The sequence below is a fragment of the Megalopta genalis genome, chromosome 2, assembly GCF_051020955.1.
Source record: "Megalopta genalis isolate 19385.01 chromosome 2, iyMegGena1_principal, whole genome shotgun sequence".
NCBI lineage: Eukaryota > Metazoa > Arthropoda > Insecta > Hymenoptera > Halictidae > Megalopta > Megalopta genalis.
The window spans coordinates 30,379,576-30,406,480 of NC_135014.1; the positions used below are offsets into that span (position 1 = coordinate 30,379,576).

The 26,905-nt window shown below is 35.7% G+C and overlaps 6 protein-coding genes across 21 annotated transcripts; 2 read left to right on the forward strand and 4 right to left on the reverse strand.

Annotated features, from left to right (window-relative positions):
- Window positions 1-38: 38 nt before the first annotated feature.
- On the reverse strand, window positions 39-5,646 carry LOC117229845 (uncharacterized). 3 transcript variants are annotated; one of them, XM_076519096.1, is made up of 9 exons: window positions 5,489-5,646; window positions 4,675-4,699; window positions 4,331-4,524; window positions 4,156-4,228; window positions 2,871-2,902; window positions 1,247-1,380; window positions 817-1,160; window positions 439-732; window positions 39-367 (listed from the first exon to the last, which is right to left on the reverse strand). In XM_076519096.1, exons 1-9 carry the CDS (start codon window positions 5,499-5,501, stop codon window positions 328-330), a joined length of 1,149 nt encoding a protein of 382 aa, XP_076375211.1. In that variant the 5' UTR covers window positions 5,502-5,646; the 3' UTR covers window positions 39-327. The 3 variants fall into 3 exon arrangements, with proteins under 3 accessions (XP_076375211.1, XP_076375210.1, XP_033342577.1); XM_076519095.1 differs by having other exon boundaries at window positions 2,871-2,899; window positions 4,331-4,699; XM_033486686.2 differs by having other exon boundaries at window positions 4,331-4,699.
- A 409-nt stretch (window positions 5,647-6,055) lies between these two features.
- Window positions 6,056-10,289, reverse strand: MED19 (mediator complex subunit 19). Of its 9 annotated transcripts, none has more exons than XM_033486704.2 (5): window positions 9,989-10,289; window positions 7,553-7,783; window positions 7,323-7,479; window positions 7,145-7,244; window positions 6,056-7,059 (listed from the first exon to the last, which is right to left on the reverse strand). In XM_033486704.2, exons 2-5 carry the CDS (start codon window positions 7,737-7,739, stop codon window positions 6,775-6,777), a joined length of 729 nt encoding a protein of 242 aa, XP_033342595.1. In that variant the 5' UTR covers window positions 7,740-7,783; window positions 9,989-10,289; the 3' UTR covers window positions 6,056-6,774. The 9 variants fall into 9 exon arrangements, with proteins under 9 accessions (XP_033342595.1, XP_033342590.1, XP_033342594.1 ...); XM_033486699.2 differs by lacking the exon at window positions 9,989-10,289 and adding an exon at window positions 8,644-8,924; XM_033486703.2 differs by lacking the exon at window positions 9,989-10,289 and adding an exon at window positions 8,484-8,924.
- A 101-nt stretch (window positions 10,290-10,390) lies between these two features.
- Window positions 10,391-11,638, forward strand: LOC117229849 (ERI1 exoribonuclease 3). Its single transcript, XM_033486706.2, has 2 exons — window positions 10,391-10,720; window positions 10,818-11,638. The coding sequence occupies exon 2, from the start codon at window positions 10,825-10,827 to the stop codon at window positions 11,533-11,535; it is 711 nt and encodes a 236-aa protein (XP_033342597.2). The 5' UTR covers window positions 10,391-10,720; window positions 10,818-10,824; the 3' UTR covers window positions 11,536-11,638.
- spd-2 (spindle defective 2) lies at window positions 11,527-18,587 on the reverse strand. 3 transcript variants are annotated; one of them, XM_033486659.2, is made up of 19 exons: window positions 18,203-18,587; window positions 17,398-17,525; window positions 17,209-17,334; window positions 16,991-17,136; window positions 16,614-16,927; window positions 16,368-16,540; window positions 15,788-16,276; window positions 15,475-15,717; window positions 15,184-15,392; window positions 14,847-15,110; window positions 14,299-14,774; window positions 13,843-14,013; window positions 13,563-13,776; window positions 13,312-13,488; window positions 12,797-12,980; window positions 12,522-12,720; window positions 12,309-12,447; window positions 12,057-12,241; window positions 11,527-11,984 (listed from the first exon to the last, which is right to left on the reverse strand). In XM_033486659.2, exons 1-19 carry the CDS (start codon window positions 18,301-18,303, stop codon window positions 11,648-11,650), a joined length of 4,275 nt encoding a protein of 1,424 aa, XP_033342550.2. In that variant the 5' UTR covers window positions 18,304-18,587; the 3' UTR covers window positions 11,527-11,647. The 3 variants fall into 3 exon arrangements, with proteins under 3 accessions (XP_033342550.2, XP_076375191.1, XP_033342551.2); XM_076519076.1 differs by having other exon boundaries at window positions 15,472-15,717; window positions 18,203-18,586; XM_033486660.2 differs by lacking the exon at window positions 15,475-15,717 and having other exon boundaries at window positions 18,203-18,585.
- Window positions 18,588-19,089: 502 nt separating this feature from the next.
- On the reverse strand, window positions 19,090-22,357 carry LOC117229814 (RCC1 and BTB domain-containing protein 2). 4 transcript variants are annotated; one of them, XM_033486632.2, is made up of 10 exons: window positions 22,203-22,357; window positions 21,883-21,997; window positions 21,660-21,812; window positions 21,417-21,582; window positions 21,225-21,352; window positions 20,887-21,144; window positions 20,690-20,814; window positions 20,487-20,587; window positions 20,294-20,424; window positions 19,090-20,210 (listed from the first exon to the last, which is right to left on the reverse strand). In XM_033486632.2, the coding sequence occupies exons 1-10, from the start codon at window positions 22,217-22,219 to the stop codon at window positions 20,070-20,072; spliced, it is 1,335 nt and encodes a 444-aa protein (XP_033342523.2). In that variant the 5' UTR covers window positions 22,220-22,357; the 3' UTR covers window positions 19,090-20,069. The 4 variants fall into 4 exon arrangements, with proteins under 4 accessions (XP_033342523.2, XP_033342521.2, XP_033342522.2 ...); XM_033486630.2 differs by having other exon boundaries at window positions 21,883-22,061; window positions 22,138-22,357; XM_033486631.2 differs by having other exon boundaries at window positions 22,100-22,280.
- Window positions 22,358-22,514: 157 nt separating this feature from the next.
- On the forward strand, window positions 22,515-24,907 carry Dus2 (Dihydrouridine synthase 2). The gene is made up of 5 exons (XM_033486634.2): window positions 22,515-23,224; window positions 23,290-23,803; window positions 23,888-24,133; window positions 24,215-24,559; window positions 24,631-24,907. The coding sequence occupies exons 1-5, from the start codon at window positions 23,056-23,058 to the stop codon at window positions 24,737-24,739; spliced, it is 1,383 nt and encodes a 460-aa protein (XP_033342525.1). The 5' UTR covers window positions 22,515-23,055; the 3' UTR covers window positions 24,740-24,907.
- The last annotated feature ends 1,998 nt before the right edge of the window (window positions 24,908-26,905 follow it).

Genomic DNA, 26,905 nt, shown 5'->3' on the forward strand with positions numbered 1-26,905 from the left:
ACGTGGTAAGGGAGTCAAACGAATGTGAACATAGAAAATGGGGAGGGCGAAAGTCTTATTTATTAAAACGTAACTTTACACGTACGATTATATGTATATATATAATCATTTACATGCGTATATATATAAAACACAAAGTACGTGTCCATGCATCGATCTTCATGAATATAAAAAATGTACGAGGAAAAAAATCGATGATAATGGAGTCGGTAACACATGACTTCAGTGTTAAGGGCGATTAATGTACATTACGTCGAAACTGTGTACAAAATGTGTACAGCATGTCAAATTTAGCGATTATGAGCAATCACTTTTTTTTTGATACGCTTAATAAGGACGTTGACGATCCCTGTCTCTGTCTCCCCGTCTGAAACAGAAATGTTCTTCTAAGTACGCGTTTCCAAACATACACTAATTTGTACAATTACAGATACTGACCCTCCGCCTCCTCTCATCGGACCTCCACGACCGCCACGTCCTCCCCTGTCTCCACCACGGAATCCACCTCTACCACCCCTATCACCGCCACGACCACCCCTGTCACTTCTGAATCCTCCTCGACCACCTCTATCACCTCCTCGGTTTCCACGTCCCCCACCGCCGCCGCCGCCGCCACCACCACCGCCACCGCCGCCACCACCACCTCCAGCACCTTCAGGTTTCAAGCTTTTACAGAGATTGCATTCGCCTCTCCAAGCAAAATTTGTGTTGCCGCATTCCGGATTCGGACACCTGCTCGAACATAAAAATACGGTGAGAGATATATTTCGAGTATTGCATCAGTATTATTTCGTTTATGATACTGGTGACATATACCTCCAATCTCCACCTCGGCCACCTCCATCACGTCTATCGTCACCGCCTCCACGGTGATGATCATCTCGGTCACCACCACCCCCACGACCGCCAAAGCCACCTCCTCCCCGGCCTCGACCGCCACCACCGCGGCTCCCACCGCTGCGATTACCTTGCCAATTACTCTTATGCTGGGCAATTTGTACTTTAATAGTACGTCCTTTGAACTCCTTTCCATCGAACCAACTTATAGCTGAACGCGCTGCATTTTGATCGTCGTAAGTTACGGTGGCTTCACCTTTTGATTTGCCCGTATTTTTGTCTTTGTACATCCATACTTTTGGTTTGCCGGTTCGCTTGTCATGCTGCGAACGGTACAAACAATGATGTTATCATCGTGCAGAGAGTAATCTACGTTTCATCACAAAGAAAATTATGAGAATATACTGACTTTGATTATACCAATAGCCCCGAAATGTTGGCAAATTTCTTCCTCGGAGATAGATGGATCCATACCAGATACAAATATAGTATCCTCTTGTGTAACCATTCCATCGTTGCCACCACCACGGTCACCGTAGCCCCCTGTAATTTGATCAGAGTTAAGAATTGATCTGGCAACACGCTCTTCGAGGTAGGAATAATACTTGCAAATCTACTTGTCCCTAAACCTACTCGAGTCTAAACTAACAAGTGGAAAACTTTTGTGTCGGGTTAACAAAATAGCAAAATCTTTACACTCTGGGCGAGTATTGAATTTTTCTACCCATATTTCGCGATCGGAAGCTGATTCTTAATTGATTCGTGATTACACCTAAACATTACTGAGTATACAACCGCATGTAATGCACAAACACTTTACACCTCTTTCTCCTCGAAGAATGACCAGCGTACCACACGCTTCTTAAAACTTCTAATCCGTTCTAATAATAAAACTAGATTTACCGAAGTTTTATTTCGGTCATCTTCTTTCCCCAGAGAAAAGAATTCCTCTTGCTATGTACACGCACATATATATATATACACAATATATATACATATATTTTTTTCTCGTAAATTCATGTATGTCTAACTAAGAACATACAATTTTTGAACGTGATGTTTGCTGTACACCCCATAAATATTTGAATTTTATCTGACCTACTTACACATACTTCTTCTAAGAATCTTTAGAGATTTGTTACGTTGTTGGTTCAACAAGTATTTTTGTTTATACTCATAGAACACTTGTAAACACCTTCATTGTTCAAAGTAACCGACTTTTACGATACATATATATATATTTTTTTTCTTTCTTTTCGACCCGTGCATTAACGAAAGTATTAGTACTCATTGCCCTGACATTCTTAGTAGCAAAGAACAATATGTAGAGAACACAAGGTTGCAGCTTAGCATACAAAAGGGCTGCAACATTATTGTCACCCTTATCATTTCCCTAGAATATATTTTCGGGGAAGCCTCAACCGATCTGGGATTGGTATTTAGTTCACCAGCTGCCTTTTGTAAGATTTTGTTTTTTGACCTTCGTTTAAAAAACATTTGTTGCAAACAGCATTCGTGTGAGCAGCACGAATGCTGATGAAAAATACAAGTATTACAGTAGAAAATGATATTAGGTCCTTGTTTTTTTTATAAAACCCCTTAGAAGCTTTAACATTGTCAAGCGCATAGCGCATTCATATTTTGAACCAACGACTACTACTTGTGCAGGTGTAATCTACACTCCAACATAATGCAATGTACAGTATAAGATCATGCAATTCATCTTTCAACAGAAATTTTGTTATTCGTCGAAACGAACGTTCATTGTTTAATATAAAAAGCAATTGGTGATCAAAGCAGCTTTCACAATGCTGCAGACAACATTTACGGTAAAATGACTCTCCATTTTCTTTTTCTACAGTAGATTGAACGATTTCTAACGACATATTATTGGTAAGAAAGAAATATCCACCCCTAACAATGTTGCAGAGCAGCCCTTTCATATAATACAAGTAACCGAGTATTTAGATTGTAAATATTAGAGTGAAAGCTTGAATAGCACCAGACTCGTACAGACAGTCTGGTGCATTTACCTTTGTTATAACCACCACGGCCACCGCCACTGCTAAAACACAGAAGCAGATATACCAATGAGTTGACTCATGGACAGACTGATCGATCGATCGATGCATGGCGAATCAAATGCTGCTCGCCACCTCTCTTCTTGATGCACCTACTGTCTAAATGTCTGTAGTCATATTATCTTAATTCTAGTAGGATAATAGTCCTGTCTATCGTCGTGTTAGTCGGTCGCGTCTGGCATGCACAAAAATTACCTAGACATTGTAGTAGTAGTAGTAGTAGTAGTTGTAGTAGTAGTAGTAGTAGTAGTAGTAGTAGTAGCAGTAGTAGTAGTAGCAGTAGTAGTAGTAATAACGAGAAAAAAACCAAGAGCATAGCAGTGCATTCCGCGAAGGTATCATTAGAACTTTGTCCGCGATAAAATGGTCAAAACAATCCTCTGGAAAATATTACCCTATTCACATCAGATATATGCACGCATATGTGTATGCGTATAGATATATACACACGCACGCGCGCGCGCGCGCATGCCCATCTATTGTATTTGTAAGTTTATCGGTAAGAGATTACTATTGATATACGTTGATTTTGAACAAACAGAAGAGAACAATCGAGCAAATTACATTCCAAGTAAAAAACGAATGGTATATTTGGCATAAGAATGAAAAATAAGGGATAATCGAACGTATGAAAAACAAACGCCAGCTGCTAATGTATTCATTGAAATTTCAACTTAGTAATGATAACTACTCGAATTACACAAGTGACCGCAATCTCTTGCAAATATTTTGAACGTCTTTAAATTGTCTAGTCGATTTCAATAATCCTAAGGTAATAATACTTGAACGACAGTGGCCCCAGTGGCAGTGTTACACTGAGTTTCAGGTACGCTCGTGTTGCGAAACCTCGACACGTATGGCGTATCGTATTTTACTTATTGTAATGAATGCAGAATCAGAACGTATCACACACTATATAACCATTTTTACGTCATTTGTCATATACAACCTGTTTTTACCTTTACCAGTTATACCTGTGTGTTAAACCTGTAGGCACACTTCAAACATATTAACGCCCAGAGGGCATAAAACCATTTGCAAGGAGACAAATTGTTCAATATTGTCATTAGAACTTCATTTCATACCTTGATTAATTCAATAAATGTTTTACCTTTCCACCGATTATCATTATTATGTCGTTAATCGTAAATGAATCTCTCTTATTGGCCTTACAACTTTCCCTGCTTCGTCGTTTTTTTTTATGTATAGAAATGTAACGTAAAAAAAATATACTTACTTGTAACCACCGCCAGAGCGGTCATTGTATCCCCCGCGATCGCCATATCTACTGCCACCACCGCCTCCTTGGCCTAGGCAAGTACCATACTCATATTTTTCACAAATTTCTATACTTAATACCTCAGACTTTTCTTTACAATCGCATTTTGAATTATTTTAAATATTTTCTATACCTCCACCATAGCCTCCGCTAGAGCTATTGCGATTATAACCACCACTGCCTCCTCCTCCACCTCCACCTCCATGTCCATAACTTCCACTATAATTGCCACCACTGCCGCCATTATTTCCAGAACCACCTCCACTGCCATAACTGTTCTGGTTGTAACTGTTTTGATTCTGCGGCTGACTGTAGTCTTGCCCACCGCTGGAATTGTAACTGTTGTAACTGCTATAGTTGCTTCCAGTATTTGGTGGAGGTTGACTATATTGATTATAGCTGCCACCACCGCTAGAAGGCGGCGGATACGAGGTATCCTGACCACCAGTAGGTGGTGGCTGGCTGTACTGATTGTACCCCTGTTGCTGGTAGTTTGAATATTCTGAAATGAACAATTAAACACCTCAGAGTCCGTAAAAGAAGTAATAATGACAATTTTAAATCTTCAACTATTTTGAAGACTAATAAGTAAACAAAAACAGGTTGTTTGAAAAGTTATAACAGAAAACATATAAGAAAACATATAATATTTCATTAATTTTCTCTACTTTTTATTTTGGGAAGTTAATCAATTCAGCATGTGAGTGGCTGAAATGTTTTTTTAACTTATAAAAATAATTATTGATTTATGGAAACGAGTGCAATGAATGTACGAGTAAATGCGTAAGTTGCATAGCAAAAAAAAATAGGAAATATATTTTTTCATGAGCGCGCTTTCGTATATACAATCGTATAAAATTGATCTGGTGACATAAATTAATTGCAGGTTGTTAAACGAAACTGAATCGGCTAGAAATGGTGTTTATGTATAAATCGAATAACAAAATGGAGTTGAAAAATGGGATGAGACGCTTGAAACGCCGATCAATAAATCTCATACGTAGACGCATAATGACGAGAGTACTATAATTATTCTATGTCCTCTTCTATCAGTTCATAGTATTTCATTAGACCTTATTCTTCGCGTTGCCTATTGTAAAATCTCAAGTCTTAATTAATCATGCAGTTACATTAAGAGACGTGGCGATCGCACAAGAAACGATGAAATGAAATTGTCCGTTCGATGAGTTTTCTCAATAAAGTAAGATTTCTCGGCGAATAACGATAATTTCTTAATAAAACATTTATTACGGCTTTATGTATAATAATTTCGCATTCTTTTTTTACTTACGGGTGTCCGTCATCGTGCCTTCCTCCGGTAATCGAATTGCTACACGGTAGAAAAAGCACGTAATGGCGGGAATCGAGCGACTTTCCAACGATGATTCCGAACGACTCGAATTCAATGGTTCAACTCGGCGTTTTACTACACACCGGATGTTGAACAGTAACAACGGAAGTGAATAGCTCCTCAGATGGCGTTGTTGTTGAGCTATTCGTTCCTTGAACTGATTAGCGTAGTATCGCCTACGAATTTGAAATTCTTTTCGCGTTAGCTCTATTTTACCTTTTACAATTTTACATAATAATAATGTACGTAGTATACTTCGAGTCTTTATATGACGCTGTAAGTTTTGCAACGTCACAATGTTTATAGGATCTGTGAATTTCTAAAGTACAAAAAGAACTGTTCATTAATAAGGATTGGTATTTTTTTTCTTCCGATGTCATTAAAAGAACAATTTTTCTCCTATTTAGATTTTTACAAAATAAGCGATTAAAATTATGTAACATTTGAATCGATATTACGTAACACTTTTCAAATTGAGTGAAAAATAGAAACAAGAATCAACGATACTTCAATTTAAGAATTTTTTATTTTCATATCATAATACTACACTTAATTTAAGTTTTCAGTGCGATGCATAATTTTGGTCTTACTTCGCGAACAAATTCCACTGCAAGTTGATGATACAAAACGCGGCCTTCGATACAGCGTTATTTGTTTCTCCTTACCGTCTTTTCAATATATATTTACAGGATGAGTAACGATACTCCTTGTTTATACTAATGATTCAAATCTATATCCTATTAACTCATCAAGATGCTCAACTTCTTTACAATATGCTTACAAAGATCTATAATCTCATACAAAGATCACGAACCGATAACGAACGATTCTTTCCACTTCTTTCACGAAAAATCAATAGTCTTGATAGGTTAAATGGTGAAGTGCAACACACGTATACTCCGTACGTATACATGTGAACCACAAATACATTTTACACAGTCGAGTCTATATTACATACTGATAGTGTACAATTGCCGTAAGAAAAAGATTTCATAGTTTTTTTTTAAAGATCAGGCGTCATTTGAAAATGTATGATAATAAAATAAATGTGTCTATGAAAACCGACCCTAACTCACGATTCAATAGAACATTCATGGAAGATATTTTGCTCGCAATAATTGTTTACGTATGCGCGTTCTTAATCAATAGGGAAGAAATTAATTGTGCCCGCAAAGATCAACGCCAGGTCGGAGATTTGGTACAAACAGAAAAGGTAGAATTAAAGATCACGAATTGGAATGTTGAGACGGTGTTAATCCTCCAGTATGTTCGGGGCTGTGTTTCTGTTTTTTTCTCTTCTTCTCTTTCTTACGTTTTTTCCTAGCTTCTTTTTCTTCGTCGTGTCTTTTTTGTTTCTTGTGCTTCTTTTCGTGAGTGTCCGAACCGCCAATATCTGTTGTTGTCGCTTCTTGACCACTAGGTACTTCACCAGGCTTGTGTTTATGCTTTTTATGTTTGTTTTTGTGCTTTCTTTGTGGTGCTTGATTCACGTAACGATACTGTTCTGGTAACTGAAAGCACAAAGCATTATTTTTCTTCTTGCTAAATATTTTCTTCAATGTAAAAATACCTATTACAATCCAATTCTTTACTTACAGGTCCAGGATGAAGGCGAAAACCAGCCAATTGTACACTAGTCAATGGTAGTAATTCTTTCCCAACGATTGGAGGTTTTTCTATTACAGATCTCAATGAACTAAAATTGAGAAGTACATTAATATTTATCTCATGTTTGAAAATGTTTCTCAAATTTGATCTGTTATTTAATAGCTACCTGTTATCTAAATGTCCGGGTCTGTCTATAATTCCTGGTAGAGTTGGTAAAAAAGAAGAGAGTTGTTCCTTGAGTTTCTTTCCACTAAATTTACTATAAGAATGTTCCAGACCATAATAGTTCATTAAATTTCTTGCCCCTGTAAGGTCGCTTTCTCCTAAAAACCAAGAGAATTTATTAGACAATACTGTCGTATAGCATCTATTTTAGATTACATATAAATAATATACCAGGGGGCTCCTTCATCAAGTAAAAAGGCCCGCTATGGACGATCGAAGGATTCTTTCCCAGGGATATGGTTGTTTTGAGGGTCCCCGTAGAATCCTGACGCGAAACAACAGGGGAACGCGCTCCCCTGGGTGACGACTTTGGTGAATATTGCTCCACTTTGCTACGAAACTGATCGCCCATCATCATCCTTTGATTTTACTTCATGGCACCTTCACTACAATTAATTGGCTCTAGTATAGAGCACAAACAAGATGGTTAAAGTACCTTTTACAGAATCAACGAGCATTTACACTTTATTAAAGCATAAGAGAACAGCTCGCTGTTACTACTGCGACACACGATAAACATGTAAATCTTGTATTTCTGTATACAGGCACCATGCAACACAATTGTAACAAGGGTACATGATTCGATAAGTTATACAATCAGAAGAACAGTAGAATACTCAAGAAATATCTTAGAATTTCGTCGAATTCATATGTTATTTATATGAAAGAAGATAACGGTCGTCACCGGAATTTGCTCGTCCGTGAATTGATCGAGATGCCAATTGATCGTTTCGTAAACATCTTGATCGTATCACTCGTTCGTAGGTTACAGTTCGTGTAAAGGAAAAAACGATCGTTGTCAGTAGCAGGACATCACGAGCAGAGGTGTTCTGTGTCTCTAAGGTAGAAATTAATCAAAATTGTACGATGTTACGATTCACGGTGAAGTACATACTGATATGAATACGTATAGACGGTTCCATGTACATCGATTTATTTAAATCCATTATTTCTTTGGGTACCTCCGTTAACCAACAAACCCTCCCTCTCGAGTTCATCCCTTACCGAAGCACTGATCGATTTATAAATTTCTATGTCCTGTTTCTTCTCTGTTTTTAGACGTCACACACCACGCACATTTATTACCACGCTTACAGCTTACACTTTAAAAAGTAGGCATTGGACTTCTAGATTTGAGACATGTACGGAATCAGGCATGTATATAGATAAGAAACTGCATACAAAAGTGTTAGATGCATCGTCAACTAAACGTTCGATTATGTTGCATTGCTATTTAATTAGTGGTAGTCAACAATACGAACAATAAACGCTTCCAGCATTTTATCCTTGGCTCACTTTCTGCATCGAATCTTTTCACAAACGTGAAACCTATTTTTGTCCATATCGACGGATCTGAAACGTCGATTTTTGGTGCGTTTTCAATACATTCTTCGGTTCACTTCTAGCTCGCAGCTAGAAAGTATTTCACGTGCAATGTATCTTGCTCTGATCAACATGAAAATGTAGTAAGATTCAGGTGGAACAGATACAGAAGTTATAAAGTAGTTCCCATTTTATTAGAAGGTTAACACAGATCTATACATATGTATGCACTGTGTATGTACATATATACATACATGTCATATGTATATTACACTGGGTATCATTCGATTTAATAGAGAATACATATTTCAAACACGAGGTCTGTCATTATTATTATTTATTTGCAATGATCTGGGGTGAGAAAACAGTCCTCAAAGTTGTAGATAAAAATCATATCTTTTTTAGATATCTCGAGAAATAAAGCGTGTAAAACAATGAATTTTAAAAAAAATATGTGATTAGCAAATGCAGTCGCATTAGAAAATTGCTCAAAAAGTTATTTGTTTAAAAAATATGTGTTTCAAAAAATAAGACTTATTTTTTAAATTTTTCTTGTTACATAATTGTTGATCCATTTTTATATAAATTCGAATGGGTAATCTATGGATTAAAATGGGAAGTGCAGTCCTCTCTCAATACATGAGTTTTTTCTTCTCTAAATTCAAGAATCTTTTTACCCAACCATTCTACCGCGCATCCACATTCACGCAGTTACTTTAGAAAGAGAACGGAAAATGATCAAGAGAGACGAATCGAAGCGGTCTCTATGGGTGAGTATTTTGCACATCCATATACATACATACCTGGTATTCCGCCTGAAACACGCGGCGCAATATTCAACTTGTACGTTTAGTGCGGGAGATTGAACGAATGTTGCAAGTGAATAGTGTAAACTTCAAATCCTTTTTTGAAAGATGAAATACTACCCACTTTAACGAATAAATGCCATTTTTAAAGAAATTTTGATCTTTCGCGTGAATAAATGCGGCTATGGAGATTTCAATATCTTCGCAAACAAAGTGTTAATTCCGTGAAAAGAGTTATATAGGTGTTTGAAAAAATGGAAATCTATTCACGATAGTTCGAGTGGATAGGATGGATGTTGCAAAATTTCATACTTTTTGATTCATTTAATTCTGAAACTGTTTCTTGTGATTTAATAAAGAATTTGCAAAGAAATCTTTTTGCAAAATATGACGCTGGCAATACATAATAATAACAACATAACGTTGGCAGGGAGACAAGTATTTGCAGATCATGAGGAATGTTCATTGAAAGTTTCACCTTCCATCATTGGGTGACCATTTCTCGCCGGAATTAAGTGCCAAAAACATATGTTTCATCGCGTCGAAACTTGTCGTCGGATTGAGCAATCTGCTATCCCCACTCTCTATCCTGCGCAGTAGATGTTTGTGCATTTCGCTGCTGACAATCCAATTCAAAAACCTCGTTGCCCTCGGGTATGGTTCTTGAGTTGATTTGCATTCTTGGATTTCCATTGGCAATCCACTGGAATCGTCTAATCCCATTTGTGAGGTCTCCTCTCCATCACTTGAAGCAGATTCCGAACAGAATCCCTGACACCATTGGACACACTAGACACCAATGGACATACTGGCCTTGAGTGGAAATTTCACGAACGGCTAGGATGCTGGGAGGTCTGGGACGTAGCCACCTAACGGTGAAGCGACCGAACTGATCCGAACAAAACCTTTCTGCTATGTTAAATAGATGCATGTGTACATAAGTATTCGAATTAATAAGAATATTCAATATTTTTATGTGAAAAATATAATATTTTGAGTTATGATAAGGACGTAATTAACGTTTATCTGCATTTACTGTGTCATATTTTCTTCTTTATTAAATCTTGAGGTTAACCATGGTTATGTGACATCATACTATTTTACGAATAGATTCTCTTCTTCAAGTGAACCATTCATGAAACACTGTATTTTATACAGATTGGTTTAATTCTCTTGACTTAAAGTAGAATTCAAGATATAGCGGTGGATTGTAAGTATCTTGTGGACATAACCTTAATTATATCTGACTTGAAAATAAGAGTTTTAGTATGTTTCATGCGGTATTAACATTGTTGATTGATATGTAGATCGACTATGGCCCATCGAGTCCTTCACAAATATCCCAGGAGACCTCCAAGCCTACCAAAGGAAATCAAACAACATTTTAATTACTTACTTGTGCTTGATTTTGAAGCTACTTGTAAAGAGTATGAGCTTATAAAACCTCAGGAAATCATTGAATTTCCATGTGCAGCTGTATCTACAAAAAGTTGGCAAATCGAGAGTGTATTTCATGAATATGTTAAACCAAAAGTTCATCCGAATCTTACAAGTTACTGTATTAAATTAACTGGCATTATACAAGACATGGTAGAAAATCAGCCACACTTTCCAGATGTGTTTGATAAATTCCAAGGTTGGTTGGAAGAAAACAATTTCTTTAAAGATGATAATAAATGTGCTTTCGTTACATGCGGTAATTGGGACTTAAATGTGATGTTGCCTGCACAATGCAAATTAGAGAAAATAACAATACCACCACATTTTACCAAGTGGATAAACCTTAAACAAAGCTTCTTTGATGCAACAGACGATTACCCGAAAAGTATGACATACATGTTGTCCCATCTAAAACTTCCTCTAGAAGGACGTTTGCATTCTGGCATAGATGATGTGAAAAATATGGTCACCATAATACAAACCCTGCATGAACAATATAATTTGTTATTTAAAATAAACAGTGCACCTAATATATTGTTAAAACATTTAAGGAGTGGTTTAGCATTATCTCAAAAGGAAAAATGAACATTTGTTTATTAATAATAAAATCTATTCATATATAAAATATAAAAATGCAAAACTAAAGCTGTTCTGTCAAATAAATATTAAGTACAAGTATTAACTATAACAGCGCAATTTACATTCGTTCAACATTTACTTTTATCTGTACATCCAACTTGTTGTTCTCTGTGTAGATTTCGAGTACTGCGTTGAAGCTGCGCTCGACTTTTCGTTTACATTGTATTTTTAACTGGAAGTCTCTTCCCGTGGGTATCATGCCTTCCGCAGGCACAACACTCAAATATTCTACATTTGATAAAGCAGTCTCGAAAACCTGAGCGACTGTGCTTGTAGTTTTTATAGTCACGATTGCCTCCATTTTGGTCGGTGCAGTTAATATTACAACAGAAGGTGCAACTATAAAATTATCAACATTCATCACGTATTGAGTTGTACTGTTTGCTAAGAGCATGCTGAAAAGTTTGTAATTTGACATGAATTTCCATATAACATTTCTTTGATGAAGTACATTATTAGAAACTTACTCAGAGGGTAGAAAGCTTGCAGCATTTCCGTCATATATGTGACTATTGTCACTGCACAGAGAATAAAACATTTGAGACTCATCGGCATTATCCTGAAGAACTGACATTGTTTCATCGGCGCACACTTCCATTGTGAGCATAATCTCATGCTGTCGAATCCCTTGACACAGGTCTCCTAGATTTTGCTAAATCAGAATGAGTGGATTAATAAAAACCCGTTAATAAAGTTAATATTAATTAGCAGGCGATTACCACTGAATCACGGATTGCATTTATATCCGGCATCAATTGTTCACCCGGGAAGGATTTGCATATTGGATGAACTATATTTTTAAATGCTTCGTTTTCGTTACCGTTTAATTCACCTGATTCTTTTATTTTATTATATAATCTAAAAATGGTTTAATTAGTATTTAACTGCTCTAACGAAAGCTACTTTACAGAAAGTCAGATCAGTCTCACTACCTGCGAATTCGCCATCGCGTAGGTTCATCCCCGTTAGTAATATGTATTGTTCCTACATGAGATACATCCGATCGTTGCAACAATGCTAGATCTTCTTTTCGTGGATGAAATTCCAGAGTTACCCATTGTGTTTCTTTTGGATATAATATTAACTCGGTTGGGTTCACGTGCCAACTTAAAACCATAGAAGGATACACAGCTAAAAATAGGTCAAGAACGCTTGAATGAATCACATTGATTAATACAGTCTTTTGTTCTGAATCGAATAAACCAACCTTTTGGTATTAATTTAATTTTGACATAAGAACACAAGTCACCCGTGTTTTGTAACCGAAGTCTCGCATTCAAGGAACCTCCAGAATTTAGCTGACCTAGGGACAACCACATCTTCCCGCTTGTGTCTTTGAAAGCTTCAGAAATTTCGACCCTGCTGTAGCCACCGTAACCGTATAAAAATAACTAAAAATAAAGTGTAATAGTGTGGGAAAGCATGATTTAATTCAGGAGTTGGAATTAACGGCACGCAGCATGACGACCTCGAGGAATATGCCTCCTGTTCGTCGCGCGTCTCACTTACCATGGTCACCTCTTTTAGTTTGGAGCACATCAAGCGCGTATGCCTGATGCTGTGCGTGTGTGTATGTGTAGCATTTCGGCGACCAAATGGGGACGCGAGATGCGCGGCAGGAGTCAGGAGGCGTAGCCTTCGCGATTCTTATGTTGCGTGCCGATAATTCCAAGCCCTGAATCTAATCGATTAAAACAAATTAGGTTTACTAGCTTTATTTACCACTTTCGACGGTCGAGACTCATTATCATCTCTTCTAGGTTCAAAATGTCTGAACACGATTTTACCAGTAGCTGCACCCAAATGGTGAGGGTTAAATACAACGGACAATGTTCTACTTTCTGATCCTTGCAGTACTAACACCATACTCATGCCACCAGCTTGTCGTTCTCGCAAAAACTATAATCAGATTAATTTTGAATGAATCATTGAGACTGGAAGTTGAAATATTTTCGAAAACAGCAAACTCCTACCCGAAAGTTCTTCTCGTTGTCGGATATAGTAACTTGAAGCTTGATCTTGTTATTGCTAGTGTTGCGAATAGTGAATTCTTTGACATCAGACTTTCCTGTTTTTATACTGTTCCATACCAAAGCAGCGTGAGTTGTTTTTATAGGGATTTTATCACCAGCAACTGTAGACCCCGACACAGAACTGAGAGGGGAGTTCCTTCCGGAAATCCCCGACCTGACCACAAAAAGCAATGTAATTTACCAATTTAAACATCTGTCTGCGAAGAAAATCCAAACTTACTTATTTGAAATCACACTGTGGGGAGATGATGGAGAACTAGCAGATGATAAAAGTTGAGGAGTTTCACAACGAAGAAATTGCTCGTTCTCTGTCTCCATGCAAGTACTTGATTCACCACAAACGGAGTACTGATATACATTATTGGCAGCAGTGAATTGTATTTTTGTAAGCCTATAGGAATATCAAAATGATATAATTTAAGGTGCTTCGTCTTAATAAAAATTAAACTTAGCTCTAAATTTACAAGTTAGATTTAATTAATGAGTGAAGCATTTATAAAATTTTTTAGGTCAATCACCCAGAAGTAAGTTCATATAAAATAACTATATAGCACAATTTTTATTACCAACAACAAAATTATATTCAAAAATGAAAATAACAAAAACGAGAGAAGCTTAACAAGACTTAAAAGAACTGAATACACTAGAGCTAATTTTTATAGTTTTGTTCCCTTACATTTTCGAGGCGTCTGAATTTTGTGGTTTGTATGTAATATTAAAGTAGCCGGTGTTATTAGGTTGTAAAAGTATATGTTGTGGTTCAACTGTAAAATGTTTTAAGCTTTTCCCACAGTCCATGTCTGCGAATGAAGCAAACACCTGTACCGGTACATTTCCAACATTGATCACGTTCATCGATTTAGTTTGCTTATTGGACACCACGAAAGGCATATCAGTGTCGACTAATTGTATCTTACAAGTTCCTACTTGTGCTTTCAGAGCTATTTCTTTGATTATTATGGTATCATCTGGGCCGTTTTCCACTTGAACTATCAAGTTCCCATCATAGCATTGCAAAGATCTCTGTGACTGATCTAGATGTCTCTGTAAGATACCTTTGCACTGGACATTCAGGGTTAAAGATTCCTGGGACTTTATTGTCACGCGTTGCATTTCATTGTAATTTTCCAGACCGAATACTCGTGGTTCATCCTGCAAAACATAAAACAGAAAATAGTAATTTATAATTCAATATAAAATGTGTGAAGATAAATCAATTATTACTTGTGATATAGAGAGTCTCATGCATATCTCAATGCTGTTTTTATTCTTGATCGTAACAGGGAGAACAGATATAGTGTTCTCAATGATGGATTGAAAGTCCAGCTCCTTCTTTTGCGATGGATTCGAAACAATTACATTTAATTCTTCAGGCTTGAAGCAAATTATGTGCTTTATGATCCATTCAGATCTCGTAACCATATCCGAAACTGTTATATTCAAAATAGCTATGATGGGTTTACACATCTTAACTATCGTCACAGCAATCTGAAATACATTGATTACAATTTGATTTTATATTGTACTGTATTATCATTAAAATACATTTTATCGTTTTTACCTTGGCATTTTGCTCAGAGTTTGGTTTAATAAGTATCACATCTTTTGGTGATACTAGTTGAACGTTTTGTTTGTCCCCTTGTACCTGATTTAAACTTAAAGAACATGTAACCCATCTGTCACCTTTGTTTAGCAGTTGGATGCTTGCTTCTCTCGACATACCAACAATACAACTACACAATTCCTCTGTGTTCTTACCAATGACAACATCTGCAAAGATTAAACGTTACCGATCCATCAGAAAATCAAACACAAAAAGTACAGTCATTGCAGTGTCGAAATAGCATACTACTTAATTGAGACTCAATTTCTTCAGAATTTGAAAGATCCTGTATAATAGATTCTGTTTTATCTTTATAAGAAATATTTTCCTTTTTAATAATTTCCTTTATCCCAAATTCTTCGATTTTCGAATTAACAAATTCTGTCTCTTGTTTGTGTTTTATGTTAGTTAGTGAAACACAGGATGGAACGTTTCGTCCTTTAGTATAATTTAAGAAGGATAATTTCGGATCTTCCATCAAAGATTGAAATTCTAAAATTAACGGTTCTTCTTAAGCTAATTTAAACGAAAAAACAATGACATTCTCTTAAGTAAACTGTACCTTGACTGTACGAAGACTTCAAGTTTTTATTACTTATTTCTTTTTTAAGATTTTGACAGGCAGTTCTGAAATTTGTTTTCGCGTCTAGATTGGAGTTTAAAGATCGCCTACTTGAAGCAGAGTGTTCAAGATCTAACGTTTCATTAGGAATTTTGCTATCTAGTGATAGTTTCGAAGACAAACTTAATGGTGGAATATCTTTTTCAAAATTCTCGATGCTTCTACTTGAGGTTGCAGGCATTGACTTTCTATTCAAAGGCAGCATGGTATATGTATCCCTATTCGCCTCTTCTATCATGTGTGCAGATTTCTTCTTTTTCTTTGCCATAAGTTCATCCACTAATCTTCGTGGTGTACCACTGTCGATATCCTGTAATGCTTCAGCAATGCTAGTTAAACTCATGATACTTTGTTCTTCTGTATTTTTCGTTGTACTTGGATTGTTCTGCAGACTTTTGCCCTTTGCAATAAATGAGCTAGCTGATGATGCTACAAAACCAATATCAGTACTTTAGAGAAAATTTGTCCTTTACAAAATGTAACTGACAATAATGAATCGGTTCAAGCTAGTCTATTATACTTTCTGTCATGATAGTTGAGTCAACCAATGGAACAAGGTCGCCTCTTTTTTTAGGACTGTTCACAGACAATCCTAAACTTGGCCTTTCGATTACACCATCGGTTAATTCTCCAACATTACCACATTTCCTCTTGAAAAATTCATCAACGGCCATCTTACGGCCGCCGCAAGATCTAAAATTACAAAAACCAAATCACAATCGTTATGTAAAATAGAATTAGTGTTTAAGATTTTTTTGAGACTCACTCTACTGATAAGTCCAGATCACCAATGATACCGGAAAAACAGGATAAATTCAGATACTCTTTTTCAGCCAAAGTCGTTGTTGGAAGAGCATAGGAGTAATTTTGCTGCCAGGACGCTTCATCTGCCAGCAATTGACTAGCCATTTCAGAAGCAGGTCGGAATTCTTCATTTCCAAACTGTGCCATCAATTCGGCATCGGTTGAATTGAATGTTATTGCATTCACATTTTGATCAGACGTTACTGATAAACGTTTCTGTGAACTTCTGCTCAAACCAGATGAGCGGGCGCTTATTTCGTTTGGTTCGAAAACGATCTAAAAATAAAATTTTAATGAAAAGATTGTTCCACCATTTTCTTTTTGTAAATTGATACTTACGTTACTCGCCTTGCTAACAATTGAACGTAATGTACTCTCATCTTGAGTATTCGTCTGAGTAGAAGAGTCTCCTTGACTGACAAGAGTCGGAGATGTTATATTGCTGCATAGATTTTGAATGCTGACATTATTTTCTTCGTTTGTATCTGTAACATCCATTTTCAAGGTCACATTTTATTAGTTAGAACATCTTGTACATGGATATGTATGGATATTACTATATGGAAGAGATGTAGTTCTAATGTTGCTACATCTTTGAAGTAGTTTTCTAGCTAGTTCACGTTCTGAGTCCAATTTGTCTTCCCTTTGCTTGTATAAATCAGGTCCACTTACTTCAGCTAGAACTAAAGAGGAAATTATTATAGAATAACAGCTTTCAAGAAATTGGAACAAAACGAGAAACTAACAGGAGGATATGTTGTCCAATATACCCAGAGACGAATCATCAGACTTTTGTATTGTATCATCTTTACTCGCTGTAGATCGTTTATATATAGCTTCATTAATACTTTGATCAAAGAACTTATTTCCCAATCTGTAAAACACAATACAATCAAAAGAATGTTAGGACAATACTATCAAAAATTACTTAAAACTGTGCATTAACTGGTATATGCCACACAAATACAGTCTTTTTAATCAATTTCTTATTAATATTTTGTAGTGTTCTGTGAACTTGTAAAAAAGAATTTCCTCCTTATATTTTAATCACTTTATTTCGGCGCATGTATAACAGAAAAAATAAAGAACTTAACCATTATTCTACATAAACTTGGATTTATATGGATCATATGGATTTTGATGACCATGAGATATGTTATCGAAATCATCATTTTAAACAACTTTCTTGTATAAATGTTACGGCTACTCTGCCTTCATTTCCAAGATATTTACAAAAGTAGTGTTACCGGCAATGTATGAATTGCGTAGAACCTGCCTATTACCGGCATGGCATAAAATGTTTCACGTTTCTAGACGAAGTATGAATATTTTATATTTTATCAAAGACATCGAAGTCCGACCGACGCTTTGTTTTATATTGCCTGTTACTTGTAGGTTAAGACGAAGTAATTTGAAAAATTAAAAATGTTAAAATCTGAGAGGACGATCCTTTTCTACAAGTTCGAAAACAGTTCTACTATAGACTGTTATAATAAATTTAATAAAGAAAAACGGACTTATATTTCAGAATAGAAATAAAAAGAGACTCACGTGCTTTTTCTTTGTACAGTTGACGTTGCTTGTGGTTCAGGAGTGTTTAATAAAGTTACATCGATAAACTTCGCACCCGTGGACTTCGTCGGTGTAGACATTGTTAAGTATTTCGCTTTTCTCTTAATTTCATATGTGAATATCGTTCAAGAAAAGGACACTTGTGGACGGAAAATCCTGGGCAACGTTTTAATCACTAAATTGCACTAAATCATTGAAGCCAAGAGAAGAACGTACCGTATTAAAATGAACGTAACTTAACGTTCTATTCGACAGTTGAACGATTTTAGCGTTCAAATTTGAAAATATTCCAAGCAATTATATCCATAGACAAATGGTACACTTTACAGATTGGTCTCATCTCACATGATTTCTGAAACATTGTACAGCGCCATTAGTGTTTGAACTTGAGAATTAAAAACTGAGAAACTTTTTCTAACTGTGAATACAATTAGATACATACACGTAAATAAATCTCTAATAAAAGACACACAACGAGGGTAAAGTTAGGTCGTAGGACGCCATCCGCGGAATTTAAATTAATAGTTGTTTGTTTTTCACTTATATTCATACTTCAATTCTATTTTACAATAATATGCAAGCTTCTTAGTCTATTATATCTTCGGTAAATATTATTTTGCAGTAAGCAATATCATGGTGCTATAATAATAAATTATCTATAGTTTAAAAAATTTATGTATAAATAAGGTCAAAAGCAAAATATGTAGTTGTTTTCTTATTTACTTCATTTATATCTTATTCTTTTAAGTATTAAACATATATATATATATATATATATATATATATATATATATATAAAATAATATAAATATATATATTTATATTATTTTTATTATTATTTACGAAGGTAAAAACAATTATCATAATTTTCAAGAAACAAAGGTTTATTTTTCCATTTAATATCACAACATCATGTTGTTTCATATAATACAAAAATACAATATATGTACATAGACGCAACGTATGAAAATAACGAGAGTATTTATCAACTTTTTAGTGCCATTTTTTGACACTTGTGGCAATTTGCACTTACAAAAGAGAGTTAAACTTAATTTGAATTTTTTAATTACAATAGAATTTCAGCTATCCGGCATGCTCGGAATCAAAGCAGTGCCGGATAATTAAAATCGAATTGAAGACCTAAAAGAATTTTTTACGTAAAGGGAAGAGAAAAACATATAAAAATATCTTAACAATCAGCGGCGCAAAATGATTACACAGTTCTTGCTCAAAATTATATACTTACAGTGATTTTATACGTTGAAACTATAGCATATATTAACATAATTATTAGACTGCAGCTTTTATGCCTATTTATTGTTATAAGTATAAAATTAGTGATATAAAATTATAAAACAGGCGAACGAGCTCCAATAATACACACACAACGGTCAATATATAATCCTAATAATTATTATAATCCCAACATCAAATTCGTTATCTATTTTCCATTGTTTCCCGTGCATCACTGTTCGTTAGAGCATTGTCCTCGTTTATTGTAACGAATGGTCGGTACTACCTACCTAGTCCTACTAATATTCAAAAATCCCGCTCCATTTCCTTTCCTACTCGACGGCTCATGATGGTTATTTTGATGATGCTTGATTACTTTCATCTTCCTGCATTGTACGACTCTCATCTCTATTATCCTGTTCATTGCTGTTATGTTTTGTATTTTTCTTTTGTATATTTAAATACATTTTGTTAATCATACAGTACACTCTACCCTCTCTTTATCGATCCTTTCCATAGCTAGTTCCCAACAAAAGTAGCATGAGATCAGCCAATGTAGATATTAGTAATAACGTATTGCACAAAATATACATTCTTAATTATGAATTATAAGTTATGTTCTAAATGCATGTGTTTCAGCAGCTTTTATTATAAAATGTTTGACTAAGGATCCATCTAATTCAACGAAATTTGGAGTTCTTATCACTGCAGTCATCTTTCTTGAAGCAAATTTAAAACAACAATCTTCTAATTCCTAAAAAATGGTATAATAAATATAATTTAATACTGCATACACAATATATTTTAATACTACGCGAAACATTCATAAGAATATACCTTATTATGAAATTTAATAGCTAAGCTGTACACAAGTAGTACATTTTCCACTGTAATATTCTCATATAGTGATTGTACACAACATCTCTTTAATTGATTCATGGAATAATAATCTGCCAACTGTATCAGTTCTGTGGAAAAAGAAGAGTATAATAAGCAAAACTTATGTATGGTGACAAATTTATATATTTACCCAAAGTATCTGCTAGAGGCAGATCAATTTTTTCAGTATATAAATATTGAAGGAAAGCTTTGTACACGTCGTATGAAAACAACATCTCGTTCTCATCAAGCCTGAAAATAATGATTGGAGAATCGCACAAACCTTAAAACAATTTTAAATAATGTACAAGTTTTTATATTACATGAATTTACAAGGACATGCATTGTGGATACCTATTGTCTTCATCCACAGGATCTTTTAGAAACTTTTCTCTAAAGTGCTGGCAACGAAATATCAATATAGATTTGTGTACATGTATAGATTTTCCATGTATTGTAATAGTAAGGTCACTAGTAGTCTAGAATACACAAAAAAAATTCAGTGTGTTGTATTAAAAAAGTGAATGTCCGCATTATATTCAAATACATACTTCATCGTTAAATGCATTTCTTAGGGAATCAAACAAATTAAACTTGCAGTTATTAAGAAGTGGTTGATGCATAACTTTTGGTACTGCGAAGCATGCAAAAGCATCATGGATGGAGCTCAAAGTTGTAAGAGTTGGCACATTGATGCTGTATCCTAAACACAGACCCCATACAAAAATACGATTGCCTTTTTCCATAGCTATACTTATGTTATGGTTAGCGGAAGTTGCTATATCCACTATGTTTCTTATTTTTTGCACCTTCAATTGGAGAGGTTTTTAGTAATCTGATTGAAGAGTGCAAATAATTAATAACATGTAAACAATTATTAACAACTTACTTTGATTGGATTATTGACGTTTTGTGTTGTGCCATTACCCAACTGCCCATATTTGTTTGAACCCCAAGTATAAACATTACCTTTATTACTTAATGCCATAATATGCATGTAACCACAAGCTACTTTTTCTGCAAGTAAAACTATCTATTACTAGTCTACTTATACCTCTAATGACAAAGAAATAAGTCATACTTATTGTAGTAAGTTCTTTCATTGCGGTTATGACATTATTAGTCCAAACATGAACTATTCCATCATCTGTGATCATTGCGTTAGAGCCATAACCACAGCTAATAGAAACTATTTTATTATTTATTACTTTAAATTTGTTCTCTATATGATTGTTGAATTGATAAACCTAAACGTGGTGAAACAATCCATTCTTATAATTTTTCTTCTTATAATTGTATTGTAATGGTCAAGAAAATTTTGTACCTTTTTGGAAAATGTTAATACCAAAAAAGAAGATCCTCCGCAGGCTATATCCTTTACCATTTCATTGTTAAATTTGTCATTTATCTTCTCCAGTTTACATTCATCGATAATAAGGTTGTTTGCATTATAGTACTTCTTATCAATGAGATATACCTATTAATTATTGTAATATTTAATACAACACACAAATTATTGTTGAATATTTATTATTATAATAAAATACCTCTCCTGTACATGCGAGTATGAAAATGTATGGTCCCCCCTTCATGTATGCTATGGTTTTAATATATAGTCCATTTATTGTTGTAATTAATCTTGGTTTAAAGAAATTTCCAGAGCTGTGTGAAAATGTATACAACTTGTTATCTTCTGTTACAATTAAAGCATTACAAACAACTTGATCTGGCAATAAAATTCAATAATAAAGTATATTTGCTAACGTTTTACATATTATTACAAGTAACAAATTTGTCATCACCATATATGAAAGCTAATCGGATATTTTGTAAAAACTCTGGTGCTACCAAATTAAAAATTGGCCACCTTTTTAAATCGCCCATGTTGTTGAAAATCAGACAAAGCTAGACCAGGCTCTGCTATACCAACTGCTTCTTCTCTGATTGGTTGACGCTTCATAGTTTTAGGTAAAGAGAGGAAGTGGCGAGTGAACGATGTGGGCGCGAGGTGGCACGTGGTTCACTTGTAACACGTGCTGCCACTAGCCTCGGATCCGTTTCTTACGGATCTATTCGCGCATCCATTTGCCATTTTTTACCCTATATTTTCGTAGTCTTACGAAAAGATCTTCGTCTGATACGAATTTACTACACAGCAACGAATTCTACAGACATTTCTAAAGACGAGAAAATACCAATTGGCGGAGTGTGCACGATATCTTGCCGCCATGCGGCCATCGCTCGGCAGTGCCGTAGCTTCGCGGAACCGAAACCTACAGTACCGTACCACCGGCCTATATTCTTGTACATATGATGTTTAATCTTTCATACGTTTTGTCATAAAGCACCTTCTTATTACACTATACACTATACTCACATTATACATCAAACAACAGAGAACTGATCATCATCGTGTGATCGTGATGGCCATTGCTAATGTCAGATCACTCCGCCATTCGCCATGTGCATAGTGGTGATCATAAAGAGGAACGTATGATAACTCTTACTTAATTAACTATAAGAGTAATGTTCGAAAATGAAAAGTATTTTTATAATTACGGTGCACCAGTAGAAGATCATAGAACAGGGCCCTGTACAACTGATAATTTCTTCTTTACTATGTAAGGTTACAGTTTCCTAATGTCATCGGACACCTATTTGTTAAAGTTTATATTAAACGTTACGATATATTGACAATACAATTAAAGAAAATAGTAATAATGCCGGAACGAAAACGCTTAAATTATGAAAATAAAATTATACTGGCACCTATGGTGCGTATCGGCACGCTTCCTATGCGCCTTCTTGCGCTCGATTATGGTGCTGACATAGTATACACAGAAGAACTAATAGACTGGAAATTACTACGATCATTTCGTCGTGTAAATGGTAATTGAATAGTATTATATAAAAGCTTGTATAAAACCTTGTATATTTTAATAATTTATTTTCAGATGTTTTGGGAACAGTTGATTACATTGACAAAACAGATGGCACAGTGACATTTCGTACCTGCGCCAGAGAAAGGGATAAAGTGGTCTTACAAATTGGTACTTGCGATGCAACCAGAGCTCTAAAAGTGGGCAAAATGGTAGAGCAAGATGTTGCTGGTATAGACCTTAACATGGGCTGCCCTAAATTATTTTCCATGCTGGGGAAAATGGGTGCAGCTCTTCTTCAGGAACCAGAGATAGCAGCAAATATTCTGAGAACATTAGTCGACAATTTGAACATTCCAGTAACATGTAAGATTCGTGTACTGCCAGATCTACAAAAAACCATAGAACTTTGTGAGCATTTGGCATCCACTGGTATATCAGCCATAGCAGTTCACGGTCGAACAGTTAACGAAAGACCACAACATCCAAATCGTAATGAAGTATTGAAAACAATTTCCAGTAAACTTACAATACCGGTTATAGCAAATGGAGGCTCAAAAGAAATACAGACATATTTTGACATATTGAAGTAATACTATAGTAATTTATGCTACCGAATACTTGTGGTATGTTTTCCATGTTTTTATTTATAAGTAATTATAGGTGTTTGCAGATTTAAAGGAGTAACTGGATGCAGCAGTGTTATGCTTGCACGCGCAGCAGAATGGAATTGTTCTATATTTTGCAAAGAAGGTTTACTATCAATGGAAGATGTAATAAAGGCATATATAAAGTATGCCGTAGATTGTGACAATTCACCTTCTAATACCAAATATTGTATACAGAATATCCTTCGTGAACAGCAGGAGTCACCGTTGGGTAAAAGATTTCTAAATTCTCAAACGCTGGAGCAAATATGGTGAGAATACTATCTGACAAAGTATAAAACGAATCATATGTAGCTGTACCAAATACACTAGCATCAGTTACATTATTTCAGTGACATTTGGGAACTAAGCGATTATTGTCGTACAAAGAGGAAAGAGTTTGAAGAGAAAGGTTTGCTAGGCAGATCTCAAGTTTCACCTATGAGAGAGGATGAAACGCATAACGAAGATCAGACGTGTAATAAAAGAAAGCTCACGGAAGAAGAGGATATAATTTTAATGCATTGCGCGTTTTTAAGAAATAATTATGCATCGGATCTTCAATTACCGAAAACTATTTTACATAAATGGGCACAAACTCAAAGAAAAAAGATGCCGCAGTACGAGACTCAGCAAAAGGGAAAACTCTTTCGTTCTGTCATCACGGTGGACGGAAGAAGGTACGGATCATCCTTTTGGTAAGTAAATAAATTTGTATCGCATTATATATAAAGATTATACAATATACGTATTATTTGAATATTTCTAGGGAGAAAAACAAAAAGTGGGCAGAGCAAGGAGCTGCATTAGTTTGCCTATTTTCTCTGGGCCTAGTCAATGAAAAAACTATTGCTACAACTGGAAGTGCTCCTTCCTGATAAATCGAAATTGGAAACTCAGTATCTTTATAAATCTTTTGCATCGGTTTGTAAAACTCACAGACATTTCATAATGGTTTCGTTATCAGTGCAAGAACTTTTCTGTTACATTATGCTGTAATGTTTATATTTATTAATAAAAAAGAAATAGATCAAAGATATATTAAATCATATAGAATCAATGTTTCATAATAGTAGATAAATAAGTATGTATTTTCCGCGATTATATAAAGCAGATGATCTTGTCTTCGAACATACTATCTGATATTAGAAAGAAGTCACAAAGAAGATGGCACAGTCACGAGACAAGGTATAGTATATTCTCAATGAAAAGATCGAGTAGTTACATGCAATTATAATATGAAATCAACGATGCATGAAAAATCTAAAATTTCTGACTTTTTCCATGATACTAGATCACGATGTATCTGCTCTGAATTTATTCCGAGTTTGTTAAAGCACAAACGGTGACACAGATAGCAGCACGTGCACCGTAGACAGAATTCGGACATACAGCAATGCCGCTTGTACAGTTTTACGTCGATCGTGATTTCACGCGATTCGATGGCTTTCTTGTCCTTGATATCTAACGCGATGCTATTACAATTATACACGTTGCATAATAAATGTAGAAACGGGCGCAATTAGTGCATATAAACGGGCAACAAAATGAAATTCGGATCGGGAAAGTAGATTTCTTCCGGCAGAATCGAATCTGTAAAACAACCGGCCCGAACGAACATCTTTTTCCTGCAGTTGCCTTTCAAATCGACAAAATCATTTACAGTCCTAGAAATGTTTCGCTTGGCAAAAGAAAGATCCGGTATTTTTCTGTAAAGACGTGAACGATGAATAACGGAGATACATAAAAATGTATAAGAATTGGAAGACGCGATCAGATTTTGGCACCGCTCGGTGCTCCTCTAGGTCTTTCTCCATCGAAAAAAAGTCAATGGCGGAGGTCAACGTCTTTCTCTCCGTTCAGAGAGTGACAAAGCAACCGATACGTCATCGATGCGCGTTCACGGTTCCGCTAAAAGTTTTGCAGCAGTACTGCAGTACTTTTACCCTTGACAACTTGTCGTGTAATCGCGGTAAATGTTCGTGCGCACTCGACGTGAAATCGTTACACTACCCTAAACTCTGCACGAACTTCAAGGCATTGGAAATTTGGATTTCGTTCGCGCCAGTGGTTCTCAAATCGATATTCCCTCCGCAAACGCATTAATTAACGCTGTGATTTTTACGTTCGCTTAGATCGGGTTTAATTGTGATCGGGGCGCTATACGCGTACATTGGCAGTATTTCATATCGAAATAAGTTTGAAACACAAATGTTTGAAGTTTCATTGGCGAACCGTCCGTTTAAATTTCGAAATCTATCCCTGCGTATTCTTGCGGCCTAGAAAATGCTGCCACCTATCGCGCATAGAAAAATTTCTTTAACACGGTACACACAGCCACCGATACGAAATTCTCCCACGAAATTTTCACGATTCCACAGAATTACTTTTCAAATTGTTCACAAACAGATGTACCCCGTGAATCTTCTAGATAACGATTAGATTAGCTATCCAGGAACAAATATCGTTATACAATTCAGTGCAAAAATGGAATATCGCGCGCTTTTACATAATAGATGATACCGACTGGTGTCAATGAATCGCATTTGAAAACAAAAATAACAAGGGGGTGGATAACTCATTCACAAACAGCTTACTATGCAAACATAGAAGCGTAACGTGGCTGTTTAAGAGCCCCGCTATTTATAGCTGAGCGTACTATTACGACGATTAAAATGAATCATCGTGTCACGCCGTGTTCTGGCACGTTTTATTGTGGTGGTTTGGCAAATAATGTAGCCGAAATGTACACCGGGTTATCGTACAATTTTCAAGTGGCGATATTTCCGATCAGGTCGAATACTAACGACCTTCTTAAGAACGGGTTCTCGGATGTCGCGCGTCGAGTAATCTCATAGACCACCGTTTCACGGTTATATGGATCCGAGCAAGAATAGAATTTCTGCGACATTTTTACATCGGCCGCCAGAAACGCTATTTTCGAATGTCGCACGGGCGCGCTGGGCCTCAACGATAATTGAAAATTAATAAGACAGTCTTCCTCCCCCCCCCCCCCCCCCCACCCTGCCGAGCATCGTTTCGAA